The sequence below is a fragment of the Thalassophryne amazonica genome, chromosome 12, assembly GCF_902500255.1.
Source record: "Thalassophryne amazonica chromosome 12, fThaAma1.1, whole genome shotgun sequence".
Lineage (NCBI taxonomy): Eukaryota > Metazoa > Chordata > Actinopteri > Batrachoidiformes > Batrachoididae > Thalassophryne > Thalassophryne amazonica.
Genome location: NC_047114.1, coordinates 36,824,012 through 36,842,825, shown reverse-complemented (window position 1 = coordinate 36,842,825; position 18,814 = coordinate 36,824,012). Strand labels below are relative to the sequence as shown.

General features: G+C 41.2%; 1 protein-coding gene across 4 annotated transcripts in view; it reads left to right on the top strand.

Annotated features, from left to right (window-relative positions):
- LOC117521467 (SH3-containing GRB2-like protein 3-interacting protein 1) overlaps positions 1–18,814 on the top strand; it is a 69,667-nt gene that overhangs the window by 14,051 nt on the left and 36,802 nt on the right. For 3 of the 4 annotated variants that reach the window (XM_034182766.1, XM_034182765.1, XM_034182768.1), the window contains exons 2-6: positions 3,491–3,554; positions 3,682–3,727; positions 9,527–9,583; positions 12,676–12,733; positions 13,266–13,441. In XM_034182766.1, the coding sequence (XP_034038657.1) occupies positions 3,491–3,554; positions 3,682–3,727; positions 9,527–9,583; positions 12,676–12,733; positions 13,266–13,441 (401 nt within the window). The remainder of the gene's footprint in view (positions 1–3,490; positions 3,555–3,681; positions 3,728–9,526; positions 9,584–12,675; positions 12,734–13,265; positions 13,442–18,814) is intronic. The other variant, XM_034182767.1, reaches the window with a different exon arrangement.

The following is an 18,814-nucleotide window of genomic DNA, read 5'->3' as shown; positions in this document are numbered from 1 at the left end:
AATGGTGAAGGCTCTGGGTGTGGAGGGACTGTCCCCCTGTTTTTCCCATTCAGGCTGATTCATATGGCATTCAGCCTCATTCCTGCTCTAGTGAGACATCTCTTCAACATTGAAGTCTGGGACAGTGCCTAAGGAGTGGCAAACTAGGGTGGTGGTCTCCATGTTTAAAAAAGGGGACCAGAGAGTTTGTGCCAATTACAGGGGCATCACACTACTCAGCCTCCCTGGTAAAGTCTACTCCAGACTGCTGGAAAGGATGGTTCGGCCGATAGTCAAACCTCTGTTTCAAGAGGAACAATGCGGGTTCCGTCCTGGTTGTGTAACAACCGACCAGCTCTTCACTCTCACAAGGATCCTGGAGGGTGCCTGGGAGTCTGCCCATCCAGTCTACATGTGTTTTGTGGACTTGGAGACGGCGTATGATCAGGTACCCCGAGTATGGAGTATGGAGTGAGGGGGTCCCTTCTCAGGGCCATCCAATCTCTGTACTCACAAAGCGAGAGCTGTGTTCGGATGCTCGCCCATAAGTCGGACTCATTTCTGGTGGGGATTGGCCTCTGCCAGGGCTGCACCTTGTCACCAATCCTGTTTGTGATGTTCATGGATAGGATATCAAGGTGTAGACAGGGGGGATGTGGGTTTCCAATTTGGTGGGCTCAGGGTCTCATCACTGCCTTCTGCAGATGATGTGGTACTGTTGGCTTCATTGGCCTGTGATCCCAACAATCACTGGATTGGTTCACAGCTGAGTGTGAAGCGGCTGGGATGAGAATCAGTACCTCTAAATCTGAGGCCATGGTTCTTGGCAGGAAACCAATGCATTGGCTACTCTGGGTAGGGAATGCGGTGTTGCCCCAAGTGAAGGATTTCAAGTACCTCGGGGTCTTGTGCAGAAGTGAGGGGACAATGGAGCATGAGATTGGCTGGAGAATCAGCGCAGCAGGGATGGTACTGCATTTACTCTACCAAAAAAACTGTCAAAAAATCTGTTCTATTTTGTGCATTTGACAAATGCTATGCTCATTGTGCAGTGTTCATAATTCATAATGCAGGTGCAGGCTTTTACGCACTTTTTTCCACACGTAAACATTTACTAAGTCAGACCCTCAGAAACCTTCTGGGATCATTAGAAGAAATTCTCACTTGAAACAGATGCCAGGTAGTGTGACTTCTTGTTCATGCTACCTGCCTGGACTCCTTGGAAAAGACACTATCTACATTATGCCAGTCCACCTAGCTGTAAATGTGTACCAGGGTTGGCTGGTGAAGTAACCTGTGATGGACTGGCATCCTGTCCTGAGGGACTCATAGACGTCCGTCTAATTCACACTATGGTATCCAGGGATAAGCAACAGCACCAGCACTTCTCTATTTCTCTTCCACTAGAAATATTCAGATGAAGTTCTTAGAAACACAAATTGCGATATCCCCCATTTAAATAACTTACATCCTCAGGGGAGAAATGTAAATGGGCTTCAGAACGACCAGTCTTCAGTGAATGCACAAAGTAATTTTAGACCTTATACACAGTAAAATCACCAGTGTTAATTTAAAACTGACAGTGAACATATGGTCCCACTCTGACCAGAGTAGGACCATATGATCACTGGTAGTGTTAATTTAACACTGTCAGTGTTAGTTTTACACTGGTGATTTTACTGTGTAGCATACTTGTGGTTACAGTGACTTGCATCATCCTGGAGTTGGTGGCAAACCATATATTTCAAGCTATGTCTGTCAGGAATAATGATCCAGTTTTACTTATCAAACGTGCAGGATAAGACTGAACTAAAGGCTCATAGTACAAATAATGCAGCAGATAGGCAAAATAATTGTGCATATTTGTGATAAAACATGACATTTGGCACACATATTCTAAATTAACTAAAATTTATTTTCAGACATGGAGGTATCCTGGAGCTGACCTCTAATGACCTATAGGGATCAATGAAGAATTACACAGAGGTCAAAATTGAAAAGTGATAGAAATGTATTGAAAAGTATACGTATAACTTGTGGGGTGACATCAGAAATGCTCTTTCTAAGGCAAAACAAAGAAATGCAGAGGAATTGTGGAAAGTAGTCCAGTTGTCCTGGAATACCTGTTCACCGGTACCAGAAGTTGGTCAGCTCAATGCAGCACAGATGTGAGGCAGTTCTCAGAAAGAGTGGTTATACAAGTAAATATTAGCTCAGTGATTGACAGGAAAGATAAATCCTCAAGCATTTTTCAGTTTATACAATAAATGTTTGCATTTGGGGCAGCATGGTGGCTTAGTGGTTAGCACTGTTGCCTCACAGTGAGAAATGTCATGGGTTTGATTCCCACCTGTGGCCTTTCTGTGTGGAATTTGCGTGTTCTCTCTGTGTTTGCGTGGGTTCTCTCCAGGTGCTCCGGCTTCCTCCGACGTCCAAAGACACGCAGGTTAGGTGGATTGGAAACTTTAAATTGTCCATAGGTGTGTCTGCGGGTGTGAATTTGTTTGATTGTCTATGTGTGGCCCTGCGACAGGCTGGCATCCTGTCCAGGGTGTACCCCGCCTCACACTCAATGACTGCTGGAATAGGCTCCAGCCCCCCGTGACCCTTAATTGGACTAAGCGGTTGAAGATGAGTGTGTGTGTGTGTGTGTGTGTGTGTGTGTGTGTGTGTGTGTGTGTGTGTGTGTGTGTGTGTGTGTGTTTGCGTTTGTAAAGAAAAATACAGACAGTGCTATTTTTTTGAACAACCTAATGTTCCTTTTCTTCACTTTCTGTAAAGTAATAACAGATTTGATAAATTTTTCTTCATGTTTTGATTTGGAATAGAATGTGCAGTGTTCACAATGCATTTGCGTGTATGGAAATAAAAGCTATTATAAGAATTTTAAGATTTACTCACTTTTTTTAAACATACTGCTATGATTTTGAACACAGCTGTATTTTACAGTTTTAACACAGTTCTTGATTCAGCTCCTGGCAACTTTGGATATCACAAAGCAGAAAAAAAAAAGAGTGACAGTAAAACTCCCTGCAGCATAATTGATGCAAAAATGTGTAATATGTTTCATATATTTAATTCTATGGCAAAAACCAAGTTCAAGTGTTAGTTTTCTACGTTGTCCTGATTCCAGTGCTGCATGGTGCCAGGCGTCGGTGCTGCGGGGCTTTACCTTTCAAAACTGGTTCCTTTCGCCTTGTACTCTCTTAAATCTCACTAATGAAGAGAGCAAATTGATTACTTTTTCCAGGACAGTTTTTTTCCCCATTGGTGTCGTCAGGGAGGGGACACTTAAGGCCGTTATGGCTGGAGAACCTAATTTTATGTGAAAGATGGCTTTAAACTTCAGGATGTTTGGGTCTCAAATCAATACACACTTCCACATGTTGGTGTGTTTTACTTTGTTGTTTCTCCCGTTATGTCAGCTGGTTACGCTTCTGTTACTGTGACTTCAAGTGCCTTTTAATGACAAGTCAGTTAACATACTTCTGTCTCTCTACCCCTTTGTCAGGACTGAAAAACCGAACGAGGAAAGCCCTGGGTTTACGAAGGAAAGACAAGGAAACAGACTCAACGTGAGTTTGCTGTGAAACATTCAGAGACCTGGAAATGCACTTTAAATAAATCAGCTAGAGATGTGCTTTGAGGCACTAGGAGGCATCTTAGGAGATATTTCACCGCTTTGTCATCTCTCAAAAACAGGAGCTCACCTGACAAAGAAGGGACTGGAAGTGGAAAGAGAGGAAGTGTATGTGCATTTAAACATTTTTATATTTTTTATGATACATTCTATAACATTTTCTGATTGTTCTTGCTCCTTTTGACATGATTTGTGACACTGTGTGGTGCTACTTTACGTCACAAATAACAAATAGCAAAGTGTAAAAAAATTGTTTGGTCACGTTTGTGCAGCTGTTTTGCTGGATCAGGGCCGGTCCTAGCCATTTGGGTGCCCTAAGCCATGGGTTTAGTTCTCCGTCACCGCGACGGATTTCCGTCATTTGGAAAATTTAACCACACATACGCGTGCGCACGTGGTGTCATGCGTGTTTTGGGGTCGAAATATGATAGTCTCACTGTCAAAGCAACATCCCATTCTGCGCTAATCAAAACAGCAGCAATGTCAGCGTGGACTGCGGAGGAAGGGACTGTGTGAATTTTCACTCCTCTCCGCTCTGTTTACTGCTTGCTATGAGCCACGGTCCTTCTCCTCTCTGTCTTTGTGGGAACATTGGCAGACACTCCCCAAGTAGAGCGGGGCGTGGCTTTGCTTTAAACCAATGAAGCAATGATCCGACTCTGCTTTGATGGTTTGTCGGTTTATCTTAATTTCCCCCGCTAAAACCCTAAAGAGCATATGTCTGTGAGTAATATTTACCTTTTTTTTTATATTAAACCGACGTGTTATGGTCTTCTAAAACAGTTGATAGATGTATTTTAGAACTTAAAAACGGGACCGATGCTAACGCGTTAGCATGTCTATGGCGTTTTCAATGATAAAGTTAGCATTAAGCAGTTCGCATCTCAGCACAGTTTGTGTGCATGTTTTCTGTATAATAAATAATGGCTTAGTGTTTGTTGTCGTAAAAGAGTCAAATGTATTACGAATTATAATTTATTTATTTTTATTTATATATTAATAATAAGAATAATCAGAAGAATCAGAATCGCCTTTATTGTCATTGTAATTTCCATTACAACGAGATTTGAGTGCAATTCCAAAAAGGTGCTTTCCGTGGTGCGAGTAATTTTTAGCCAAATGAAAGATCGTGAAATTTAACGGTAAAATTTCAGAGTATATGCACAACTAATAAGGTAAAATAAAATAAAATGAAATGTGGACTAAGTAATGTAAAACGATAATTATATACAACTGGTTAAGTTTAATGACAATTTGTTTCAGCCAAACCACATCTAAGCTGTGTTTTTACACAAAAAAATAAAATGCAGTAAATTGCACATTTGTGTCTTTTTCATGAAAATAACTTATTAAAGATCACATATTACACTTTAGTCAGGCCTTTAAAATACTTCTGTGGACTCTTGCTGTAATATGTTGTCAGTGGTTGATGATGGAAACCACTGATGGACCTGATGGAAATCTCTCAAAATAAAACAAAACATTATTCGAGGTATGTTTTTGACGAGAATATAACATCATAACTTTATTACAAGGTCAAACGTTGATGTTGCGTGATAAAGGCTTTTTAATAATAGCTCACTTCAAGAAATAATGGCAAAACTCACATGTAAGTAAAAAAACAAACAAACAACAACAACAAAAAAAACATTAATCAATTGCTAAACTAATCGTTACTTGCAGCCCTAGTTTGTTTTAGGAGTGAGAGCATTTTACAGATTAAATGTGAATAAGCCAGTTTTGAGTTTCTCAGTGCACATGCGTTTTCAAAACTGGTGACAGTGTTACTTTGTGCACAGCAGAACAATGTTGTCAGTTGCTTTAGGCCCTAACTTTGTATTTTATTGACTGTACAGCGATACAGCACCCATTTGGTGCATTCACCGGATTAGAACAAATCAAAATACTACAGAAGACAAAGAATTTTTACTTGACAATTTGAAGTGCGTTTTCTTTGTTTCAGAAGACTTCATACCCATTAAAATTCACCAGAATATACAAAATTTGACTTGCTCTTTTTGACTTGCTCTTTTTAAAAAATTCTGGGTTAGGACCCCCCAGACCCCCCAGAATCAATAGTGTGTTTTTACTTCACAGTTTGAAGTGACTTTTCTTTGTGTCAGTGGGCTTCATACTCATTAAAATTCACCAGAATATACAAAATTTGACTTGCTCTTTTAAAAAAATTCTGTGGGAGATCCCCCAGACCCCCATAGTTTGAAGTGAGTTTTCTTTGTTTCAGAGGGCTTCATACCCATTAAAATTCACCAGAATATACAAAATTTGACTTGCTCTTTTAAAAAAATTGTGGGGGAGAACCCCCAGACCCCCCATTATCAATACTGTGTTTTTACTTCTGAGATTGAAGTGAGTTTTATTTGATTCAGAGGGCTTCATACCCATTAAAATTCACCAGAATACACAAAATTTGACTTGGTCTTTAAAAAATGTTCTGGGGGAGCACCCCCAGACCCCCCAGAATCAAGACTACACCCACCCCCACCCCCCTTTTATGTACCTTTATGTTCAGGTTTTGCATTCTTTTTATGCTTTGTCTTTCTCTCCTTAGAGGCTATTTAGAATAGATTTGTATGATGTATAATGTGTTTATTGTATTTATTGAGGAAAAAACAGTGTGTGCCCCCACTACGCCACATTTTAGGGAATTGCTGGCATTGATTTTTGGCAGGAAAAAATTTCAGTCAGATGAAAATTTATTGCTTTAACCCATGCCCTAAGCACAAATGCTTTGTGGTGCTCCCCTGCCCGAACTGAACAATAATTCAGAATTTGTCAGTGCAGTTCTCTTTATTTCCAAAATAAATTCTCAATACTCAATATTAAATTAATATTGAGTTAGTATTTTAATAATAATTTATTAATGTTTTGAAAACAGCTGCAAATAAATAATTTTGCATTAACAATGGCACCAAACATGATAAGAAATAAATCTAAAATTTTAAATAAATAAATGCCACCGCCGTTATTTAAAAAAAATGATTTGTGCAACCACAGTAGACTGAATAGTGCACTGAACTTTGTGAACACAGAACAAAATGTTCAAGTATTTAGCCTTGTAAAGAAACTTTTTAATCTCAACCTCGCACATCTGTCCATAACATGGTTGAGAGTCCAGCAGGCACGGTGTTGGCGGGGGAGCAAAGGGGAGTCAGTGCTTTTTAGTGCTGTGTGTCCATGACAGGGAGGGGAACAGGTTAAAGTGCGCTAACGGTTAAGAGATGAGCAACTCCAGGCCACCTTGTTGACCCCCAACGGGATACCTGGCCGCGGGGACAGATGGGTAATCTTGTGCGTAATCCAGTGCATAAAGTCTCCAAAATGAATTCTTATGAGGAAAAGAACAGGGTTGTGGGTCTGTCCTTGCGCAGACAGGAGCAGGAGTCCAGTTTAGTCCCCGCAGGGCAGGGTCAGCCGCTTTTGGAGCTGAGCTCGCTGCACTGGCTGATGGAGGAAACTGTGAGCTGGAGACGGGGGCTCTGCGGGTGCAGCACAGCGCTGCTTTGAAGGTCTCAATGAGCACAGTGGTCTCCATCACCAGTAAGTGGAAGAAGTTTGGGTCCACCAGGACTCTTGCTAGAGCTGGCCGTACGTCTATACTGCGTAATTGGGGGAGAAGGGCCATAGTCAGGTAGGTCAGAGCTCCAGCATCCCTCTGTGTAGAGAGGAGAACCTTCCAGAAGGACAATCGTCTCTGCAGCAATCCACCAATCATGCCTTTATGGTAGAGTGGCCAGATGGAAGCCATTCCTGAGTAAAAAGCACATGGCAGCCCACCTGGACTTTACCAAAAGGCACCTGAAGGACTCTCAGACCATGAGAAACAAAATTCTCTGATCTGATGAGACAACGATTGAACACTATAGTGTGAATGCCAGGTATTATGTTTGGAGGAAACCAGGCACCATCCCTACAGTGAAGCATGGTGGTGGCAGCATCATGCTGTGGGGATGTTTTTCAGCGGCAGGAACTGGGAGACTAGTCAGGATTGAGGGAAAGATAAATGCAGCAAAGTACAGAGATATTCTGGATGAAAACCTGCTCCAGAGCGCTCTTGACTTCAGACTGGGAAGACGGTTCATCTTTCAGCAGGACAATGACCCTAAGCACACAGCCAAGATATCAAAGGAGTGGCTTCAGGACAACTCTGTGAATGTCTTTGAGTGGCCCAGCCAGAGTCCAAACCTAAATCCAGTTGCACATCTCTGGAGAGATCTGAAAATGGCTGTGCACCGATGCTCCCCATCCAACCTGGTGGAGCTGGAGAGGTGCTGCAAAGAGGAATAGGACAAACTTCCCAAAGATAGGTGCACCAAGCTTGTGGCATCATATTAAGATAACTTGAGGCTGTAATTGCTGCCAAAGGTGCATCAGCACAGTACTGAGCAAAAGGTGTGAATACTTATGTACACGTGATTTCTTAGTTTGTTATTTTTAATAAATTTGTAAAATTTCAAAGAGCAAAATAAACAAGTGATAAACAAAAACACAGAGAATAAACCATGATGAAAATAAACAACAAATAAATTCAAGCTGGGGAACATGAAGGGAAAAAGCAAGAGGGAAAAACCGAATCAATGCTCAGAGCCGGCCAAAATCGTGACAGGAATAAGGAAGCTGTTACGGTTTGGAGGCAGAGTCAAAGTCAAACCCCAGGATGCAGGCAGCTAGGAGAGAAAATGTAAGGTGTAAAACCATGGTACTTTAATTATCCACCACAGTGAATAAACCATCCAAAAGACACCAGTGCCGGGGCAAGCATACAAAAAGAGTTTAAACAAAAATACAGGGCGGAGATACACGGTAACGAACAAACACAATATACTTACACAAAAAGTGATCACATGAGAGACTAACATAAACACATAACACTGGCAATCAACTGGCAAAGTGGCAAAGGAACAAGTAGTCAGGTGTGACTTAAAAGCAAACAGAACTAATGAACTCAGGTGTGAGGAATAAGTGAGGGCTGGAAGAACAGGGACACATGAGGAACTAATGGAACATAAGGTGACTAAAGACTAAACCAACATAAAAACAAGCGTGAAAATAAAACCTGAACATGAAACAAAACCTGATACATAAAACGAAACATCAAGTACATAAAATGCAATGACAACCGTGAAACAAAAGTGTGAGTGAAACAAAGGACAAATTGATAAGAAGGACTCAGATAAACAAGAAGGCATTCAGAACAGAAACCGCAACAACCAGAACTAAACAATAACCAATAACTAAATCCACAAACACACAATAAGACTCATGGAACTCAAATGGGGCACTGAGTGAAACACATGAACAAAACCTAAGAACACAGAATGAGCAAAACACAAAGCCAGAATGACTTTGAGACAGGGGAGACTAAGAGAATACAGATGGTGGACTGATCACAAAGACAGAAACAAATGACCAACACAGACAGGGGACTAAAGACAACAGATTACAAACACGCACACACACGCACACACACACACATACACACACACACACACGGCACAGTCCTAACTAACAAACCACACACAGATCAGGCACAGGCACGGCACGAATGACAGATGAGGGAGGACACACACTGAAAACCAAGGAGGGTGCAGCTGCAGATAACAACACATAAAGTGAATATACAGAAAAAAGACTGAACACAAACCCACAAACAAAAGGAACAGACAGGGCAGATGGACACACACACAATAGAAGTGCTGTGAATACTTTCCGGATGCAGCATAAGACACTAGTACAAACAATAGAGATATTTACATTCAGCTTGTCTTTTCTTTTCTTTTCTTTGATCAGAATTAAGAATTTGCACTAATGTGTAATAATTGCTTATGCTGCAGCAGTCTTGCTGATAAATAATCCTTGTTTTTATTTTGTTGTTCCCCTGTTTGATAGAAAAAGACTAATGGGGCACCCAATGGTTTCTATGGGGAGATTGACTGGGACAGATATGTAAGTTTGCACAACCACACACACACACACACACACACACTCAAAAGTGTGTAGACAGTGTCCTGTGCTATTGCTGGAATTTGATCGATCACCTCAAAATTTATGGTCGGCCATTGGTGTCTTCTTCAATTGGATGTAGTCATTTGACGAGTATGTACAGTGCATGTTGTTATTTTACAGCCTTATTCCAAAATGAATGAAATAAATTTTTTCCTCAAAATTCTACACACATTACCCCATAATGACAATGTAAAAAAAGTTTTTCTTTTTTATTTTTGCAGATTTATTAAAAACTAAATTTACTAAATTCAATTTATTAAACTAAAAAAACCTTCGAAGAAATCACATGTACATACGTAAGTATTCACAGCCATGGCTGTGAAGCTCAAAATTGAGCTCAAGTGCATCCTGTTTTCACTGATCATCCTTGAGATGTTTCTACAACATAACTGGAGTCCACCTGGGGTAAATTCAGTTGATTGGATGTGATTTGGAAAGACACACACTTGTCTATATATAAGGTCCCGCAGTTGATAGTGCATGTCAGAATCGAATTTTGAGGAAAAAAAATTTTTTTGTTCATTTTGGAGGCTGTAACATAGCAAATGAGGAAAAAGTGAAGTGCTATGAATATTCTCTGGATGCACTGTATGCTCTCGAGCAGAGCTTGCCCACAACTGTTCCTGGAGTGCACCTTCCCTGCACATTTTTCATGTCTGCCTGCTGTACTCACACCTGATTGTTTACTCTGGTGTTTCCCAGTGTTTTTTTGGCTGAGCAGATCTGTCAGAGTTGTTTAATATAATCATGGAGCAGGGAAAGTGAAAAACCACATAGGGCAGGTACCCTCCAGGAGCTGATTTGGGCAGCCCTGTGCTAGAGGCTGTTGCGTAATTCATCACATAGTTTATCTGTCAAAAGAAGCCAAAATCTTGTGCTTTTCACATTGAACAAACAGGAGGTGCATCTGACAAACTCTGTAACTTTCCTTCTTCAACACCTAAACAGTTGCATCAGCGCTGTAGCAGCAGTCTGCCAGAAGTATTTCTTTCTGTGTTGAACTTTATTCAAACTATTTACCCAATGGGTGGAGACAAGACAACAGCCAACATTAAAAATGGATTACAGTAATAACAAAAATGATTAACCTGTTTGAAACTCTTCACATATAATCCTTTCTTTGAGGAGCAGTAGTGTAATTAAATTTCATCCTCAAGTACCTTAAGCTTGAGGTGATAAAAACAGCATACCTACCGTACACAGTCCCATCCAAAAGTACTGGATTAGTACAACCCCAATTCCAGTGAAGTTGGGACATTGTGTAAAATGTAAATAAAAACAGAATACAATGATTTGCAAATCCTCTTCAACCTATATTCAATTGAATACACCACAAAGACAAGATATTTAATGTTCAAACTGATAAACTTTATTGTTTTTGTGCAAATATTTGCTCATTTTGAAATGGATGCCTACAACACATTTTAAAAAAGTTGGGACAGGGCAACAAAAGACTGGGAAAGTTGATGAATGCTCAAAGGACACTTGTTTGGAAACAGGTGAGTGTCATGACTGAGTACAAAAGGAGCATCCCCAAAAGGCTCAGCCGTTCACAAGCAAAGTTGGGGTGAGGATCACCACTTTGGGAACAACTGCGTGAAAACATAGTCCAACATTTTAAGAACAATGTTTCTCAACATTCCATTGCAACGAATTTAGGGATTCCATCATCTACAGTCCATAATATAATCAGAAGATTCAGAGAATCTGGAGAACTTTCTACACGTAAGCGGCAAGGCTGAAAACCCACACTGAATACCCGTGACCTTCGATCTTTCGGGTGGCACTGCATTAAAAACCGACATCATTGTGTAAAGGATCTTACCGCGTGGGCTCAGGAACACTTCAGAAAACCATTGTCAGTTAACACAGTTCGTCGCTACATCTACAAGTGCAAGTTAAAACTGTAACATGCAAAGCAAAAGCCATACATCAACAACATCCAGAAACACTGCTGCCTTCTCTGGGCCTGAGCTCATTTGAAATGGACAGACGCAAAGTGCAAAAGTGTGCTGTGGTCTCATGAGTCCACATTTCAAATTGTTTTTGGCAATCATAGACATCGTGTCCTCCGGACAAAAGAGGAAAACGACCATCCAGATTGTTACCAGCGCAAAGTTCAAAAGCCAGCATCTGTGATGGTTTGGGGGCGTGTTAGTGCCCATGACATGGGCAACTTACACATCTGTGACGGCACCATCAATGCTGAAAGGTACATCCAGGTTTTGGAGCAACACATGCTGCCATCCAATCAATGTCTTTTTCAGGGACGTCCCTGCTTATTTCAGCAAGACAATGCCAAGCCACATTCTGCACATGTTACAACAGCGTGGCTTCGTAGTAAAAGAGTGCGGGTACTAGACTGGCCTGCCTGCAGTTCAGACCTGTCACCCATTGAAAATGTATCGCGCATTATGAAGCGCAAAATACAACGGAGACCCCAGACTGTTGAACAACTGAAGTTGGACTTACATCCAGATTTTTAGAACATAGCACTTTTTTTGTTAGACATTCCAGTTATTCGATGAGCAAAAATATTGGAACAGATTAGCCTTAATGTAAATATTTGGTTCAATATCTCTTGCTTGTAACAGTGTTGTCATGCAGTGGTTAATACAGCTGCAAACAAATTAAATTGTTTAAAAAAAACTTGATAATTAGATTTGTCACTTAATAATTCACTGGTTTATTTATTTATTTTTAAATCACATTTGATTCTTGTTGGAATGGGTCTCGGACCAAACACAACACTGCAGCTTCAGGTGTGAAATATCACATGCCACTCAGTGTCATGTAACACTTGATTTGAATCTGCTGAATAAAGTGTGTGACTGTACAGAGACAGCTGCATGTTCTGGGAGTCAGCAGGAGCCTTTAGCAGCCAGGATGCGGACATCGAAGATGCAACATCTGTGAAATCTGATCCACTTTCCAATGCAGCATTTGCAGGAATGACAAATGTTTACCAGTGCCTCTGTCACAGCGCGTGATGAAGCATAAATAAGCATTACTTTCCTTGCTTCTCCTTGCAGGCATCTCCTGATGTGGACGAAGAGGGTTTCAGCCTCCGGCCTGGCGAAGTCGGTGATGATATCCTTTATGTGAATAGTGGAAGCAGCAGAAGCTTTGGGACTCACACCTGCAAAACTACTGACCTATTTGCCTGACTGACAGCCTGAGTGCTTCTCAGTATTAAATGGTCCATCTATGTCTTGCCACAGCATGTCCTTGTAGCAGCAGAGAGGAGCAGTAGGACATCCGGGCAATTCGGCTTTGTACTAATACACACTGATTGTTTTTGCTCGTGTCAGCACCTGGTTTCTAGGTGAGCTACAGGACTAGTTGACTAGGATGGAGTGAGGTCAGAGTGAGTGTGTCAATCCCAGCAGGTGTAACGATGTAATGTGGGACACAGCGGACACAGCTGACGTCTGCTCTTCTACATTGTTCTCTGTGTCCACTACATGGGTGACTTTGCACTGGAGCTTTGGGAATGTTGTAGAAGGTTGATTTATGTCACACTAACCAGTGAGCAGCTCTTTGATTTTTTTTTTTTTTAATTTGTGTTTTAAATTCCTGTACTGTGTCCATTTCATACGCCATGTCCTTGACAAATGATCACTGTCTGCAAAGGGGAAACATTTTTTCTCCTCCAGCGATTCAGAAGACGACGATGAAAACAAGAAAAAATTCAAAATAAAGATCAAGCCGCTGGTATCAGACAGCGCTAAGTGTGTCCCTCCATCTATGGATGAGCTAAAAGCCTCTGTGGGAGGCCTGGCACTCTCTCCTTCTCTGGTGAGTGGTGCTGATCTGAACTACTATTCTGCTTCACAGTACAGACAAATTAGACTTAGAATATAAATTAGAATTTATATAATGTACTTGTCATTTCATATCTACTCAACCCACCTCCCAGCCTGAATGACAGAAGGACAAAAATTAAAAAACAAAACCTCTTTCTCACTCTATCTATCTATCTATCTATCTATCTATCTATCTATCTATCTATCTATCTATCTATCTATCTATCTATCTATCTATCTATCTATCTATCTATCTATCTATCTATCTATCTATCTATCTATCTACCTACCTACCTACCTACCTACCTACCTACCTACCTACCTACCTACCTACCTACCTACCTACCTACCTACCTACCTACCTACCTACCTAGGTGAGTTCACATGTTTATTTATGGTGTCATGGGCTGGTGAAACAGTTACACTGTCATTCCTCTGACAGAGTTCAATGGTAAACATGTCATAATTTGTGTATTATGGGGGTGGCAACCCATTCAGCTGCTTTGCGGGCGCCGCACCGAGCCTCAGACACGCACAATGACGCGTTGACAGACAGTGCTTTTGGTTTGATTGCACAATGTCCACGACCACATCACATGATAGATGCATGCCACATACATGTTGCATATCAACATTTCCTTTGCGCTCCCTGAATAGGATCCAGTGGAGGTGCACGTATGTGGCATAAGCAGGACATGCCACATGTTTGATGTGCCCGATTCATTTCAGGTTTCCCCTGACTGTGATCAGATTGTTCCAAATGCTGTTATGATGCCATACAAATATGTATATTGTAGTGGGATTGCGCTCACACTGCAGATAGACTGCCATTCGATGGATGTCCCATGTGGACTGCGCCATGAGTGTTTTGCACATGTGCAAAACTCTCGAGGTAGCCGTGCAAATGGGCCCACCCGTATTGACTGCTCTGAGACTGCTTTCCAAGGTTTTCAGACTGCACCTCGTGCTATGTGTGACGGGGGTCTAAAGCAGATGCTCAAAGCACTTTACAATGATGTCTAACATTCACTCATTGACACACACACTTACACACTGATGTCATTGTGCTGTCTTTGCCAGGTGCTCACTTCCACACCAGGAGCGATTTAGAAATTAAGGGACCTTGCTCAAGGGCCCTAAGTGAGTTTCCAAACTGCTGCGATTTTGAACCGAGGATCCTCTGGTTGCAATCCCACCTTTTTAACTACTACACCATCAGCCCCCCCGCCATAATTAAATGTGGCAAAGAATAACATGTTGTAGCATTCTGAATGCTTAATAAACATGGCCTCATTACATAATTACTTCTCTCTCACTTGAGCTCTGGTATCAACCACAGATGGGACAACCTGTACAGTGCTGCACAGATCCCACTCCCGCTTCACTGCACAAATAGAGGCACACAACAAAATGTGGACAATGTGTTCTGCAGTTCATCTACTCCTGCATAATGTTGATTTGCACTATGTTCTGAACTCACAAACACGTCCGTAACACAGATGAACCATACACACCATTTATATCATATCATTGCATACTGTGCAGCTGGTGTAAAGTGGCATTGGGCAAAGTCTTTAATCACCAAGCAAGGTGCTCACTACACAACAGGAACAACCCTTAGTGATTTTCTGGCCTGACTGGGGTTTGAACCTCTGGTCTCAAGCCCACCAGTCAACCACTACATCACCACCTCCTCACTTGTATGTGGGTTTGACAGCAGAACTCAGAATACTCAAGCTTGTGTTTACTGTAACTTTTTAATTAGGGGAAATTACAAGGTATTTACCAGGCTAATATATTTGAATAGGTGCCTGCCGCAGTTTTGTAGACAGCAAGGTTTTAATTTTATTGATAACTGGCCATCTTTCTGGGGTCATCATGGCTTGCTTATGATGGATGACCTTCACCCTACTGAGGAAGGCGCCGCCGTCTTATCTGTGAACATAGATAGAGTCCTACAGGGAGGATAACATTCGGATGCTACAGCAGGTTACAGAACAGATTAGAGAAACTGCAGGGCCTCGTATTAATGTGGTATGGAGTCCATTAGCATAGCAAGGAAACTAATGCAGGAAATCCACTACAGGCAGGGAGACTGTGGCCTGTTTCGGCAGAGATACCCATAAAAAGTGTAGAGGGATATGTTTTGCCAATTTAGTGGCTGTTACAACACTGGATAATACTAAAATTAAGGATGCACCACTGGCTGTTTCTGCAATATCAAATATTCTGTGTCTGCTATCTTCAGCCTGTGAGGAATTGCACAACTCAAGCCTAATCTAAGGCATATTACATATATCACTTTAGAAGCACCCCCAAATCCACAAAGTCAAAATGCCAACTCTAGTGAAGTCCTTAGTTTGTGTCTCATAATATAAGGTCACTGTCCTCAAAATCACTGCTGATAAATAATCTAATCATGGAACACCACCTAGATATGATCGGTTTATGTGAAACCTGGCTGAAACCTACCGTTGTCCTCCCCTTAAATGAAGCCTGCCCACCTGTATACACACTTTGTCACGTCCCTCACAATACAAAGCAAGGAGGAGGTATTGCTTTTATTCATAAATCTGGGTTTAGCTTACATTTGACTCTCTCACCATATATAGTCTCCCGGGCCTATATTCTAAATTATTTAAATGAATTTGGTGAGTTTGTTTCTACTTTGGCAACCTGTGTAGATAACATTGTGATTGTTGATGACTTCAACATTCATGTAAACAACCCTTCTGACCCCCTTTGCAAATCATTCATGGACATTATAGATGCATTAGAATTCCAGCAATGCATTCAGAGTTTAACACACATTAATGGAAATACCCTGGATTTGGTCCTCACTCATAGTAGAGAAGCTGAATCTTCGACTGGACTGGGTTGCTTGAAGTGAGGACGTTTTGCTTCTAATCTCAGAAGCTTCCTCAGCTAAAATTCTTACTCTGGTTGTCTGACTTATGTCTTGACTCTTGTAGAGAAGAATAATAGAAGCCAGTAAAAGCTGAATAAAGTGCAGAAGTCCCAAAGAACAAAGAGACCAGACAGAAAGGAGACAGAGCCAAGAAGAAGAGGAGTGTCTCTCCCTTATTTAGCAGGACTAGTGGAAAAACTACAGAGGATCTTCAGACAGCACAAAATCCCAGTTTAGTTTAAACCTCTTAACACCTTGAGACAGAAATTAGTTCACCCTAAGGACAGGATCCCTAATTACAAACAGAGCAATGTGGTGTATTCTATCAGATGTCAGGAAAACTGTAACAATCACTACATAGATAAGACTAAGCAGCTGTTGCACAAAGGCTATACCAGCACCACAGAGAGGGTGCCGGTGGACCTCAGTCTGCAGTTCATCTCCACCTTAAAGACACTAACCACACGTTTGAGGACAAGGAAGTTAAAATCTTAGCCAGAGAAAATAAATGGTTTGAGAGGGGAGTGAGGGAAGCATTGTATGTGAAACAGTTGAAACCCAGCTTTAACCGGGGAGGGGGTCTGAGACACGCTTTGTCCCCTGTTTACAATGGGGTACTCAGGTCAAAGCAGTTTCAGTCTTTTGTTCATGGTAATGAGTCATTCACGTCATCAGGAGAACCGTCAGGAGAGTCATCAGGAGAGTCGTAAGGAGAGACATCAGTCACATTGTTAGGAGGGACAGCTACCCTGTCATTAGGAGGGTGCTAAGTAGAGCACAATAGGTGCTAATTAGAGTAGTTGTTAGTCACTAGCCAATAGCAGGCTGCCTCTTGGTAGGAGGGGTCTGGTTAGGTTTAAAACTCCAGCTTTTGCTGGCTTCTGTTATTCTTCTCTACAAGAGTCAAGACAGAAGTTAGACTACAAGAGCAAGAATTTTAGCTGAGAAAGCTTCTGAGATTAGAAGTGAAACATCCTTGCGTCAAGCAACCCAGTCCAGTCGAAGATTCTAGTTTCTCTACTATGGAAACCACCTGGACAACTGAGAGCCTTCACAGAAATCCTCACTCATAGTATTGCTGTCCCAAATGCAATTATAAGCTTTTGCTTCAGCCTACACCCTTTCGGCCGCACAAAACTGGGAAATTGTTTGAGTTTTTCTTTTCTTTTGTTTTATGAGAGATTCTTTTGTTAAGTGTGTGTGTGTGCGTGCCAAAAAAAAAAAAAAATTCATTAATTAAAAAAATTCATTAATTCAAATATTAATATTGTGTCTCTTGCGTTGGTGGTTTCAGATCACTTGGTTGTTACATTTGCAGTCTCTTTGTCTTGTCCACTGGCATGAGACACTTATTTATCATCATGGTGACGCATCAACTCCTCAACTACAATTGAACTTGGAGCCAGACTGCCTTGATATCTTAGCGTCACTTCCGGAACATGATCATTCAGTAGAGAGCCTTGTGGACAGGTTAAACTCAATAGTCACATGCACATTGGACATGATCGCTCCGCCTAGACTAAAACTACATACTCTCCTTGGTTCAATGATCATTTATGTAGCCTCAAGTATAGGTCTAGAGGTCTTGAGCGAAAATGGCTTAGCTCAAAAGTAGAAGTATTCCACCTTGCGTGACACAATACTATTCTGGACTATAAATATGCACTATTGGCTACAAAACGGGCCTACTACTCTGATTTGATTAACAAAAACAAATACAATTCAAAGCTCATGTTTGACATGGTGGCAACACTTATTCAAGGATAACAACCTGTAAGTCAAATTCAAGTTTAAGAATTTCTATAGCGCCAACTCACAAGATCGCCTCAAGGCGCTTTACACAACACAATACCAAAAACAGAGAAAAAATTTGAATAAAAAGTTAAAAACACAATAAAAAGACAAAACATTAAAGCGCACAGGAATAAAAACACATAAAGCACAATTAAACTAATGACAAAACAAGGAAAATAAATGGTTTTTCAGTCTGGATTTAAAAGTCTCCACTTTATCCAACTGCCATATATGTGCTGGGAGATCATTCCAAAGAGCTGGGGCACGGTCGGAGAAAGCTCTTTGTGTCCCTAAGGTTAAAAATGGTTGACAGGCCACAGAGCCATCTCTTATTGTCCACCTGCCTTGTGGAATGATCTCCCTCCAGAGTTAAAACATTCAGATTCCATAGAGACTTTAAGTCCAAACTAAAAACTCATCTATTCTCTCTCTCTCGTATGTCTAGCATACCAGTGTCGTATGGAACTATGCTTCTTCTCCTTGTAATTCATATTATTAGCAACAGAACAGGTTTCTGCCTCACTACATGTAAATTTTGGGTCTCTTAGTGAAGTTCAGGGCTAGCTTCTGGCGACCACCTTAATAATCTCTATGCTTCCCTGTTGATTTACTGTTGGTGAACTAATGTCTCAGGTGCAGTTATTTCCAGCCAACTGATACAGC